Raw genomic sequence first — 12,997 nt, 5'->3', positions numbered from 1 at the left:
CCTTTTTTTAAGTTTATAGATCATTCGTTTACTTATTTTTATAATTTATTTCTAGAGTTTCAAATTAATAATAAACATGATTTTCTTCGCCATGTCCTGTGTTTTTTTCCTTTTTGTAAAATTTTCTACTGGCCAGGAGGCAAATGAAATCCCAAACGATATTAGGCCATACGAATTTGCTTTCAACGTCGTTGATTTTCAACACAGATTCGAGAAGAAAGGTATTGTGACTTATATTTTAATAAGTATTGAAAGAAAAAATAAGATATTCAAATTTACCGCGCGCGCCAGATTTGAATTTCTTGATATTGATTTTTTTAAGTAATTGACAATAATCATTAGTTATTATTAATTTATATTTCTCGTATAGATAAGGATGGGATTGTTACTGGAGAATATGGATTTATAACTGCTGATGGAGTTTATCACGAAACTAGTTATGCGACTGATAAAGATGGGGATTTTATAATAACAAAAATGAGGAATCGAAAACTTAAATCTCGTAAGTATTTTTTCATACATTTTTTATCATTTTATATTTTAACTCGTATTAAAATTCTGTCTTCAATTCTTATGAAGAAGAAGACATGGAGGAGTTTTTCAAGGACAAGCCGGAAGTTGCAAAAAAAATTATGGCTGCAATGCAACGATCTTGCAGTGACTGTAATAGTTTAATTAATATAGACAAAGTTGAAGATGGACTTATTCTTAATGGAACAGTAGAGGAAAATACGTCAGATAAAGTTTTCAATGGAACGAATAAAGTCCCGCAAAATGAAGAAAACCCTGGTAAGTTGGAAAATTGCTAAATAAATTGTAATCCAGTTGTTAGGAAGTAAGAAAATTTGATTTTTAGACCACTATAAAATATTTTCTTTTAATACAATTTTGTTCACGGATGGCTGAGTTTCAATCGCTTGGAATGTATCTTTGAAATAAGAAAATTAAATTTGTTATAGTGCATTCTTCATTTTTTTAAACAGTGTTTAAAATATTTATGAGGCCTAAAAATTAATTACTTTTCAACCAAATGCATTTTTAACCAGAAAGCATGAAATATTTTCCAAAATAGAAAAATTTTGTACAAAATAATTTAATTGTTTAACCCAAAAATATGAATTTTGTACAATTACATGAACTTTCTATCAAAAAAATCACATTTTAACAAAATAGTTCAACTTTTAACTAAGTATATGTATTTTCAACCAAGAAGAATAATGTCTTGCTAAAAAAAAGGAAATTAAAAAAAAGAGTCATTTTGAACCAAAGAGATGAAACTAGATAATGAATTTCAACCAAGCAAGAGAAATTTTAAAGATGTAGCTTAAAAATGTATTAAATAAGTTAATTTTCAAGCAGCAAAGATGGATTTTCAAAGAAAAATATAATAGGTTATGATTAAAGTAAAGAATATTTTCAAAGATTAATAAAAAAGAATTAAGTACATCCAAACAGACGATTTTTGGACAAAATGGTTATTTGAAGAAGAAAAAATAAACAAATTTATCACAAAATAAAAATTTCGAATGACTAAAATCTTGTATTTTACAGGATCTAACAATTTTCTATGAGAAATTTAAGTAGTTTAAAAAATATTTCAGATTTTTTTATGCCTAGAAAAAATGGAAGATTATTTTATAAATGTTAGGAAATCTTTCAAAGTTCGAAAATATTTTTGATCCCTTTAAAATTCCAACAATTCTTAAATATCTTCTATACTGACTCGAATGTTTTAAAAATATTTCGGATTCATTTCTGGCAACTTAGAAAATATTTTTGAGGCTTTATAATCTTTTTTAATATCCTCTTAAACTGAATTTTAAAAAAATTACTTTAAATATTCTCAGGAATCTTAAGAATTTTCGTTATTATTTTGAATCCTTTTAAATATTTTAAAAAACTAATTTTTTTTAATCTTCAAAAATATACATTTTTTCCACTTTTTTCAATTTTTGTAGCTTCTAAATATATTTAGAAATGATTCGAATTTTTCCTAAAATTTGAAAAAAGTTTTGGAAAATGAAAATAATTGTATTGAGATCTTTCAGATTGTTTGGTTGATAATTTTTTTAATTTTTTAAAATATTCTAAAATATTTTAAAGTAAAAACCGATTTAAAATTTTCCAAGAAATCTCATGATAATTCTGTTTATTCTTTTAAATCTTACAAAATTCTTAGTTTCAAAATATGTAAACTCTTAAAAATTTTTTTAAATACTTAACGCCTTTTAAACTGAGTTGAAATATTCCTAACATTACTTCAGATTTATTTTTTACAAATTTTAAAATTTTTTGTAATAATTCAGAATCTGTTTTCATATTTTCTTAAGATTAATTTGTAAAATTAGAGAATCACTTTAAATGTTACCAGTTAAGAATATTCTTTCATTTTTTTGAAACCTTTCAAAATGTTAAAAAGCTTCAAAATTTGGTCTTAAAATCTTCAAAAATCTACATTTTTTAAAAGTTTTTCAAACTACTATTTTTTAACTTCTCAATCGATCTTTAAATTATTTGAATTTTCCCCAAAATTTTGAAAAAATGTTGACAAAAATGTTTTGAAATCTTTCAGATTTTTTTTTGATAATTTTGGAAATATTTTATTATATTTTTGAATAATCTCTTAAAATAAATGCTGGAAATTAAAAAAAGATTGAAAATTTGAAGAGAAATCTAATGAAAATTTTATATACTTTTTTTAATTCTTTAAAATTCTTTATTTAAAAAATATTGTTAATCTCTTAAAAAAGTCAAAGTTCCTAAACGCCTTTTAAACTGACTTGAATTGTTCCTAAAATTTTTTCAGATTCATTTTTTTATAATTTTGTAAACATTTTGTAATAATTTGTAATCTTTTGAAATATTTTTTGGAGATTAATTTGCCAAAATAGAGAATCACTTCAAATATTTCCAGTTAACATTTTTTTTTGTTTTTTTGAAAACTTTGAAAATGTTTAAAAAGCTTCCAAATTACGTTCAAATCCTTCAAAAATCTACATTTTTGAAAGTTTTTCTAATTTAATTTTTGTATACTTTTAAATATATTTTTAAATTATTGCATTTTGTCCTAAAAATTTGAAAAAAATTCTGCAAAATACAAAAAATTGTTTTTAATATCTTTTAAACTGCCTCGAATTATTCCTTAAATTGTGCGAAAATCTTTCGGATTCATTAATGACAATTTTGAAAATATTTTGCAATGTTTTAGAATCTTTTAAAATATCCTCTTAAAATAAATGTTGTAAAATAAAACATTATTTAATGTTTTACAAGAAATCTAAAAAACATTTTCTATGTTCTTGAAACCTTCTTAAATTCTTCAAAAGTTTCTAAAATTTTTATTCGAAATCTTCAAAAATCGTAACTTCATTTTAAATAAATTCATTTCTATGTACTTTGGTAATCTTTCAAAATTGCAAGATTTTTCTTTGAGCACCTTTAAATTCTCGGCAATTTTTTGGTTACACATGCTGTCATTTTTTATCCTTACAATAATTTAATTTTCACTATATATTTCAATACGTGAAGAAGTTACAAATAATTGTAGTCTGGTAGCAAAATTTTGAGATTAAAATTATTTTTCTATATATAAAAAAATATAATAATTAAAATTTTCTCTTTTATATTAATGCTTAGAAACATTCAGAAATAATTTTTTTCTCAGCCAAAAAGTTAGATTTTTAAGAAAGAAAGATTTTTTAAAGAAAGTAGTTAAACTTTAAAACCTATTTTTTAAATATTTAACCATAAAGATGGATTTTTAAACCAAAAGGTTAATTGATTACAAAAAAAGACGAATTTTTAATAAAATTCTAGAATTTTTTACCAAAATTAAAAAAAAAAGATTAATTTATTACCAAAAAAGACGAATTTTCAAACAAAATTTAAATTTAAGAAAAAGAAGACAATCTTTTTATAATTTTGAAGACAGTAGTTCAACTTTAACACCTATTTGTTAAATATATTACAAAAAGATGAATTGTGAAAGAAAAAATTAATTTTATACCGAAAAAAATTAATTTTGAACAAAATTTAATAATTCTCAACTGAAAAGTTAAATTTTTAACTATAAAGGATGAATTTTCAAACATATTCTAATAATATAATATTCTACTAAAAAAGAGAATTTTTAACTAAATTCAATAATTCTCAACAAAAAAGTTGAATTTTTAAACAAAAGGTTTGATTTACTACCAAGAAAGAGGTTTTTCAGTCATATACCAGAATTCTCAGAAAAAAATCGAATTTTAAACTAAAAAAGTATCCATTTTTTGATAAAAATATTAATTTTCTACCGAAAAAAACTTATTTTTAACCAAATTCAAGAATTTTCTAACCAAAAAGTTTAATTTTCAACTAAAAAAGTTGAATTTTTCAACAAAAAGATTAATTTACTACCAAAAAGACGAAAATTCAAAAGTTTTAAACAAAAAGTTGAAGTTGTTAGAAAGAAAGACATTTTTTAATTTTTAAGAAAGAAGTTCAAGTTTAAAACCTAAATGTTAAATTTCTAAACAAAAAGGTGAATTTTTAAACAAAAAGATTAATTTTCTACCTCCAATATGTAGAAACAACTAAAAACGTTACCATATGTACTTTTAGGAAAAAATGTACTCTAAATTATAAAAGGTATATAATTAATTAATATACGAACTAATATACGTGGTACGTTACTTTAAAATTTAAGAAATTTAAATGAGATTAAATTCAAGTCTAAAACCCTGTTTAATCTCCAATAAGGAAATCAATATGCAGAATTCCTGAAAAGAAAACCAAGAATCTAACGACCAAATTTGGATAACCACCATACAATTTACCTATTGCAATCTGAAAATAAATGAAAAATAAATTTTTTTCCTAAAAAGGAAATGGAAAAAATTCTTTTTGTTTTTGGACAAAAATAAAAAAGAGGAAAGAAAAATGAGAAGGCAACCAACCAAATCCCCGTTACTTTGATTGCCACCTTTTGCTTTTCTGTTCTTCCCTTGAAAATCGAACTTACTGTCGAGAGAGCTAAGCCACTAGCGAACCCTCGTGGATTAGTTTCTATGCAGGTTCGTGTATGTGATTTTGAACAAGGACCTATACAACCGCCTAGATTACCTATACAAGCTCATGTGCAGGTTCGTGTTCAGGAACATGTTCAGGATCCTACAAGTTTCCAGGGAATCAAAATCCAATACCAACTGTATAAACCGGTCTAACCGCGGTATAAACCGGTCTAAACCTGTTAACTGATATTTCATTAATTTTACACGGTAAAGGAAAATCGTTCTGCGGAGCTCTGCTGTAGCTACCAAAACGCGACTTTTGCAAATTCATTATAGAAAACTAAAATGAATTTTGCCGTTTCGTTTGCGGGGTATTAACTTCATATAAAAAATATTCCAGTAAAAAAATCTATTTAAAAAAATCTCAGTTAACAGGTTTAGACCGGGTACCCTTCAACTATTTTTCCAAAAAATCGGTTACAATGATTGAATTTGACAAATAAAATGTAAAATTTATTTTAGACGTCTTGCCGAATATAAATGACATAAAGGATGTTAGAAAGGGGAAAACAATCAGCAACGAGGATTCGTATTTGGATAATGATGTTAATGCTCAAGATGAAAAAGAAAAAGAAGGAAAAGAAGAAAAAGAGGAAAAAGAAGAAACATTGGGATTTCCTTTACCTAAGGAAAATGCAACTATTTCAAACCTTATAGAAAATATGGTAAAAGACCTTAGTTATCGTTTTAATTATTCTGTAAGTTCTCATAGCCAAAATGAGGATGGTTATCGAAATGGTAGGAAGGATGGAAAATATAATTACTTGGGTGACGATGGTGTGGATGTAAAAGTTGAGTATGTGTCAAACGAATTTGGTCATCAACCAAACATAACTATTGTACCTGGACCTGTCTTAAATCCCGATGAAGAAACTCGACAAGGCTATTCACTCGTGTGGTATAGAAAATGATGAATTAGAATTATAAGTAGATTTTTTTTAGTGAGATTTATCAAAATAATATATGAATAGAAATAGTAATACATTTTTTAATGATAGTACATTTTTATTGTGAATTGCTCTTTTGCGGTTATCTTTAGCAGACAAAAATGCAAACTGTTTCTAGACTAATTACCATCGGTCGGTAAAACAGACTTATTTCTGTTGAAAGATTATTAATATAAATAACATTTTGCTCGCAGTTGGTAAAGTATGAACCGATAATTAGTTTGTCATAAGACAAATCATCTTTTTTATTTATTTTTATATGGTTCCATAACTTATAGGACCAATTAATAAAATTTGTTGAGTGCATTGATACCGATTAGGAAATAGAAGTGGTTGAAGCCATCCACTAATTGACTGCCCACCACCCTTGGAAGTGTTTTTATGAGCAATTCAACGTCCTAAAAAAATATGACCCATTTCATTTGTATTTTTTCGAAATTATATTTGCTTATATTTTTACTTTTTGTAATTTTTATTTAACTCAATTTGGATTTTTCTCAATTATGATTGGCCAAAATTTCTATAGGATAAAAATGTCATTTTCCATAATTTAATCCTATGTTGAATTTTTTCCTCTAATTTTCAATTATTTTAATGCTCTTCGCAGTGTTATTCGCAATAAGTTGTACTTTTCCTACTTCTCAACAAACCCAGTTTGTTATAATTTATATGTTATCACCACTACGTCATTTAATTGTGTAATTTTTATTTATCCAGGTTTCCAATTGCTATAATTTTTTCCTACTTTTTCTAGCTATCTTGTTTCGAATTGCTCTATAATAATTTTTATTTACCTGAAGTATCATTGAAATAAAGCCCTAATTTGGTTTCTTATTCACAATGAAGCTAATCTCTATTTATTTAATTTGCCTGTTTTACTTCTCCCTTCCCAACTGTAATTTAAATGAAGGAGACCGCATATTGTGCATTTTAATTTTGGTTCATAATATTTTGTATTCTCTTATGTAAAATCGCAATGTGCGATTTTTCGCCGTTTTCGAGAAAATCGACATTGAAATACCTAGTTGTAGTTTAGGTGATTCGGCTTTATATCCGGAAGATTACGAGTTCGATGCTCGATTCTTGCGCACTTTTTTATATTAATAAATTTAATCAATTTATTAAAAAATTTATTATTAAATTTAATAAATTTAATAAATTTGAATAAATTTATTCAAATGTTAAAAAAAAAAAACAATTTTCATTAATTTTTTATATTATTTTTATGAAATAAATTTAAAGTTAGAAGTATGAACGAGTTATCAGTTTTCCCCTAAAACAGGGAATTACACAAATTATGATGTGCTAATATTTGAAAATTTTCAAAGAAAAGTAGATTTATTAATACTTGAATAAATGAAAAATAAATTAAAAAGTGAAAGCATCAAGAATTGAACACGTAACTTTGTGTCTGTGAAGCTGAAGCATTACTGTCTGAGCTACTGTTCATTCGAATGTGTTTGTTACCGAACTCTATATGGCAATTCAATACTCAGGTAATGATCTTTTATGAATAAAATTATAAAACGGAAATTAAATTCTCCTTGAAAAGTAGTTCTGATCCGATTATTAGCTAAAAATTTTATACAATAATTTATATGTTTCCTTATTCACATTTGATATAACTTTTTTTTCATCTAAATACTGCTAGTTGTCATCGATTATTTTATTTATTTTAATATCAACAGTAAATATAATTCTCAGTATTGCATGTTTCCTAATTATTTGTATCTGAAAACTTTTCAAACTTTTTAAGTACCGCTTACCTTAGCAGTAGCTAAGTAATTGCTGGAACCATTCTTAGATAGCCGCTGAAAGAGTTGCTTTTGGCAGAGGATATTTTGGTGCAAGTGATGAATGGTAAACCTTTTCATTAGTCCTCGAGCCATAATCATATTGTCTAAATTCACCTGGAAAATTGGGAAATTAAGTGAATGCATCACAAAAATGCCTGAAACTAAAATTCTACGAATATCGTAAATCCGGGGTTCCTAATTCCAGGTTCCAGTGTATATGAATGCTTACTGTATCCTCATTAGAAGGTCTAAATCTAGCCACTAAAAAAGAACAAGCATACAAATTGGTTGTGTTATAATTCCCGTTCAACAGAAAAGGTTCGTCACGAACCGTTGCAAAGTCGCTCCATCCACCATGTTAAATTGACCAATGGTATAAAAAATGTACTGAAATTATTTTTAGAATGTAGGTAAAGTTTAGAAATAACAAATAATACAATCTTAAAACGGCGACATACAGAAAGCACGTAGCTGTAATACCCTACGAGTCTTGCGATTCCCGATAAATTTCCCATAAAAACTACTGGTGCTAAATTTACAGCTATATGCATTTTATCGTTGAATTCAGGCTTTAGCGACACAAGAACATAAATTTCACAGTAGCCCTTCGAATGTAGATGTAAAGAAGCTTTTTCAGTTTTCTATTTTCCAAAATGTAATACATCATTGCGAAATCATCGTTAAGACCTATCTCGTGCCAGTTTATGTGTGGAATTAATTCTCTTTTTATTACTGGAATGAGGAATTAAAGTTTTAGCTTTGAAAGAAACCATGCAATGTTTAAAAGACACATAATTTCCAAAAATTGGTGACGATTGATGGAAAGTAGGATTAGAGGTTTATATTTGACTTATACACAGACAGAAGTTTGATAGAGTCGGTCACCCAACACGTACACTTGTCGCACCAATCAAATAGTAAAGAGCGCCACTTCTGTTTAGTAAAACGGCTCCACTGAGTCGGGAGTACCATTACCCCGAACAGGCTGACACGTTTAACCAACAGTATAGTTATAGGCGAGCCGCCCCGCATACGCGGTGCTTCCGGCATAGTTCCGCGCTTGCGCCGTTTAGGAAAATTGAGCACCCACGTTTCAGAGTTACTGATTTCCGCAACTTTGGGGTAACCAGTGCCCCGAATCTTGAGCAGACGCCACAGAAAAACTAAGTGCAGAAACTCTTGTCACCGGTAGCGCGACGGTTTTGCCTAATTTCTCTCTGTGTAGTATTTCCAAAACAGTATCATTAATTCTCTTTTCATTCCTCTACAGTCTAACTCACCCTTCTCTACCGCTTCTCCCTCTCCCCACTCATCAATAATTCTTTCTACTCACTGCATCTTACACTCCCTAAACCTGAACCATGTATTATCTTTCGCTCTGCACTCTTCTTTCTTCTCCCTTTATTTCGTCGTTCAGTAGCTCCTTCCACTGCATCCTACTCTTCAATACATTTTCATATTCATCACATTCCTCTGCCACCCTCTAGTATCTAACTCGTATCCCATCTCTCCTTCCCATCTACCGTATCAACTAACTGACCCCACCACCATTCTACTCTATTTTTTATACTTTCTTATGTTCTCCTATCTTTTACGTACGTATTTTTTCTAATAAGAAAGTAGTAAGAAAATATAAAATTAAGTGGTTAAGGAATGCATTTTTAATGGACTCGTGGCTATGAATTTTAAACTGAAAAAGGTTCTACAAAGGGACTAGAAGTATGGAGGTGACCTGATATTTTATTATAAATATTATGCGTTAATAGTTATTTTTTAAATTATTTTACTTTGAATTAATGTTGATAATCGACTTGAAATTATAAAAAAATATTCTTTAATATAATATTAACAATTTTGTGCAGTAATTTAAATAGTTCAAATAATTATTTTCAGTTTTTAGCCTACAATAGCAACTTTTGATGACAGAACGTAAAACTTGCGAGACAGAATTTAAAGTGATATTCGTAAACCTTAACTCTAAAGTATCAAACCCCCTTCTTAAATATTATATCTTTCAACTTGATGTAAGTTATATTTTTTAATCACAAATTAAAAGAAAATGTTGTAAGTATTATTTGCTTATATTTTTATTATATATTTTTAGTTTGAGAGAATGAGACAAGTACATGACAGGTAACTTTTCGTTCTTTTGGGAGCGTTCACATAATACGTTCGATTAAAAAGGGGGGAGGGGAGTTCATGTTTTGTTACGGTTCGGTGTGTGGGGCGGGGGAATATTTTTACCTGATCACATAACGTTTTTAATTTATAAATTTTCAGCACCATCAAATTTGTATATCAAAATTTCTGAATAAATTATCTTACTTCAACATGAAATTTATTTTTAGATGTTACTTAAAATTATTGATAGAAGAGAAAATTTAAATTTTAAACGATTGTTTAATATTAAGAAATTATTCCGTTTTTAATATTTCACTATCACACTATATTTTTTAAACTTTCTTACCTTTTAAAAAAGATATAAAAATTGAATTAAAAGTAAAATTATTTTGAAGAATTCGAAAAAAACAGAAGCTTTTCAATAATAATAAATGGTTTGAGGAGATTACATTTTTTTTGAAGATTTCACGAAAATTTCTAAATGACTTAGGTTTAATTTGAAAAAAACAACTTCAATTTTGAAGATATCAAAATGTCTGGAAAAAGAAAATTTAAAACTTTGAGAATTTATTTGTTATTTTTTAGGAGTTATTTTTTTAGGTAAACTGAATTTTTCAGTGTGTCGAGGGAATAAAAAAAAGATCTTTATACTTCTGGGAAAAGTTTCAATGATTGTTTCTTAATTAATTTCTAAGAGAAATTGAATAAAATTACAAAAAATATTAAAATATTTACCAAGATTTTTTTAAAGAGAGTAAAAGATTTTAAAGTAAAATTTTACAATTTCGCCATATTACATAATTTTATTTAACAAATTAAGTAAGTTTAAGAGATGTTCGGAAGTTTTGAAACAATTAAAAAAATAATTTAAACTTTTAAAGAATTTATAAAGAATTTTGTAAGGTTTCACAAAAATGAAAACAAAAAATGTTAGGTTCCTAGAAAAAATGGAAATAATTTTCATTTTTGAAAATAATTTTGTAAGATTCGGGTGAAAATTTAAGATTATTTTCTAATCCAAAAAATGACCTTTAAGAGAATATTAAAAAAGATTTTTAACCCTTCGAGTACACACCTATTTTTTCGATCATCTCGTACAAACTGGGTCAAACTGACCCTGTTCACTTTTTAGTTGTCTATAACTTGATAACTGCTGAATCTTTTTATTTACCAAAATTAAGAGGTATACGTTCAAGGATGTTAAAGTAATTTATAAGTATTATAAGTGTATTTAAAATCTTTAACTTACTTCAAAAATATCGCAAAAAGAAACGTTTAGGCAAAAAATGAATACTTTTTAAATTTTTAATATTTTTAGCTAATAATTTATGTGAATACTCTCAAAGTATGCTTAAATAATAAAGAAATAGTCCTACCTTGTGCCTTAAATAAAAGGTATTTATTTCGCATACTGACAAATGTGATCTGTAAGGTGTGAAAATTCGTGATTCTTTCACATACATGAGTGAAATAATTTTTTTTTATCATAAAAATGTTTTTAAAATGTTGTTATACAAAGACGTAGTTACTCATACTTATTCATTAGTAACTGGCAAGATAAACACTGTGAATTTGCCTTACTTTCTACTCTGTAAGCACAAAGTTGATATCTTACTCTTTTCTCTAGTTGTGGCCGTGTGCCCTTGCACGAACTTAAAACACAGTTTCTAGCTTTTTCACTAACAAACGTTGATAATTGAGTAAAATTAAAAGTACAAATTTGAGTGAATTCGAGGTAACGTACATACGTGTGTCACATAGATCCTACTTCAATTTTAATCACTTCTCAATGACGATTGATTACTCGCACGCTACAGGAACTGTCTAAAACGGCAGTCGGACATCGAAATATGCTTATAAGGCTACGGTACCGCAATTTATTTAAACGGCTGAGCTCTGCTTTTGGTTAAAGTTGGTGACAGGGTCAATATAACCCAGTGTGTATTCAGAGGGTCAAACATATGAAACGAATTACTATAATTTCAAAAAAAAACTGTAAGAGATTTTGGTGCAAAATGTTTCAATTTGGGAAGATTAAACAATTTTTGAAAATCGAGTTAATTCTAGAAATATTTAGAAAAATTAAAGAGATTCAAAGAGAATTTTAAATATTACAAATTTTTAGAAATGTAGAGTCTTCAAGATTCCAAAAATAAACGTTAGAAGCTTTAAAACAAGTTTCGAAAGGTTTCAAGAGAAGAAACAAAATTTTTTTAACCCTTAAACGGCCAAAACGCCACTACCGGTACACTGCTTTTCAACGGCCAATAACTAAGACTATTCGACACTAGAAAAAATTGAGACACATATATTTTTATTGCTTAAGATCTCCTCTTTCCGACAGTGCCAATGAAATTCTTCAAAAAATTTATTTATTATCCCAAAATGCAGTTTAGACAAAAAAAAAACGTGATTTTTCGTGCCTATTTTTTTTTGTGAACCATTTTCCAAAGCTTTTCGAGTCTGTAATTAACCTGGAATCTCACTAACCGGTGGAATAAATGTCTAAACTTTAAGAATCCATGGCTCAAAGATCGATTTTTCTTTTTAGTATTTTCAAAATGGCGTCTTAATGGCAAAATTTTCGTGAAAACATTCATGAATTTTTTTGCAATTCACGAATATCTATCGTCCGTCTGCCGCAAACAAAGTTTACGTTGCCCAACTATCACCAATGTGGAGGTCGACGAATATCGATAGTCTTTTTTTTTAAGGGATTTTATACATTTTTTTTACATTTTCTAATTTTTTTTATGGGATGAATTTTATCAGTGTAATAGACTCAAAACAAGTCTCTATTCTTTCCACAGCATGTGGTATCACTCCCATAACCCCAGTGAAAAGATTTTCACGAGCTGCTCAAGAGAGAGTAGAACTAGAATTACCTCGAGCTTTTTCTTTGTATAATAATTACATGGGCGGGGTAGATTTGCACGATTTCAGATGCAAAAAAGCTTCTCCATCTATTACTTCAAAGAAGTGGACTTTTAACATTTTTTCACGAATAATAGAATCATCAATTACAAATGCTACCGTAATTTGGAAAATTTGCAACAAGAATAATATAGCTAAATTGAAAACG

General features: G+C 27.5%; 1 protein-coding gene across 2 annotated transcripts in view; it reads left to right on the top strand.

Moving 5' to 3' along the window:
* The window catches only part of LOC117171661, a 6,987-nt gene extending 255 nt beyond the window's left edge, over positions 1–6,732 (top strand). For both annotated transcript variants that reach the window (XM_033359179.1, XM_033359173.1), the window contains exons 2-5: positions 56–221; positions 371–502; positions 580–789; positions 5,514–6,732. In XM_033359179.1, coding sequence (XP_033215070.1) covers positions 77–221; positions 371–502; positions 580–789; positions 5,514–5,962 — 936 coding nt within the window. In that variant the 5' untranslated portion in view covers positions 56–76 and the 3' untranslated portion in view covers positions 5,963–6,732. The remainder of the gene's footprint in view (positions 1–55; positions 222–370; positions 503–579; positions 790–5,513) is intronic.
* Positions 6,733–12,997: the final 6,265 nt, after the last annotated feature.

This window comes from Belonocnema kinseyi, chromosome 1, assembly GCF_010883055.1.
Source record: "Belonocnema kinseyi isolate 2016_QV_RU_SX_M_011 chromosome 1, B_treatae_v1, whole genome shotgun sequence".
In the NCBI taxonomy this organism is placed as follows: Eukaryota; Metazoa; Arthropoda; class Insecta; order Hymenoptera; family Cynipidae; genus Belonocnema; species Belonocnema kinseyi.
This window is presented reverse-complemented; position numbering and strand designations above follow the sequence as displayed.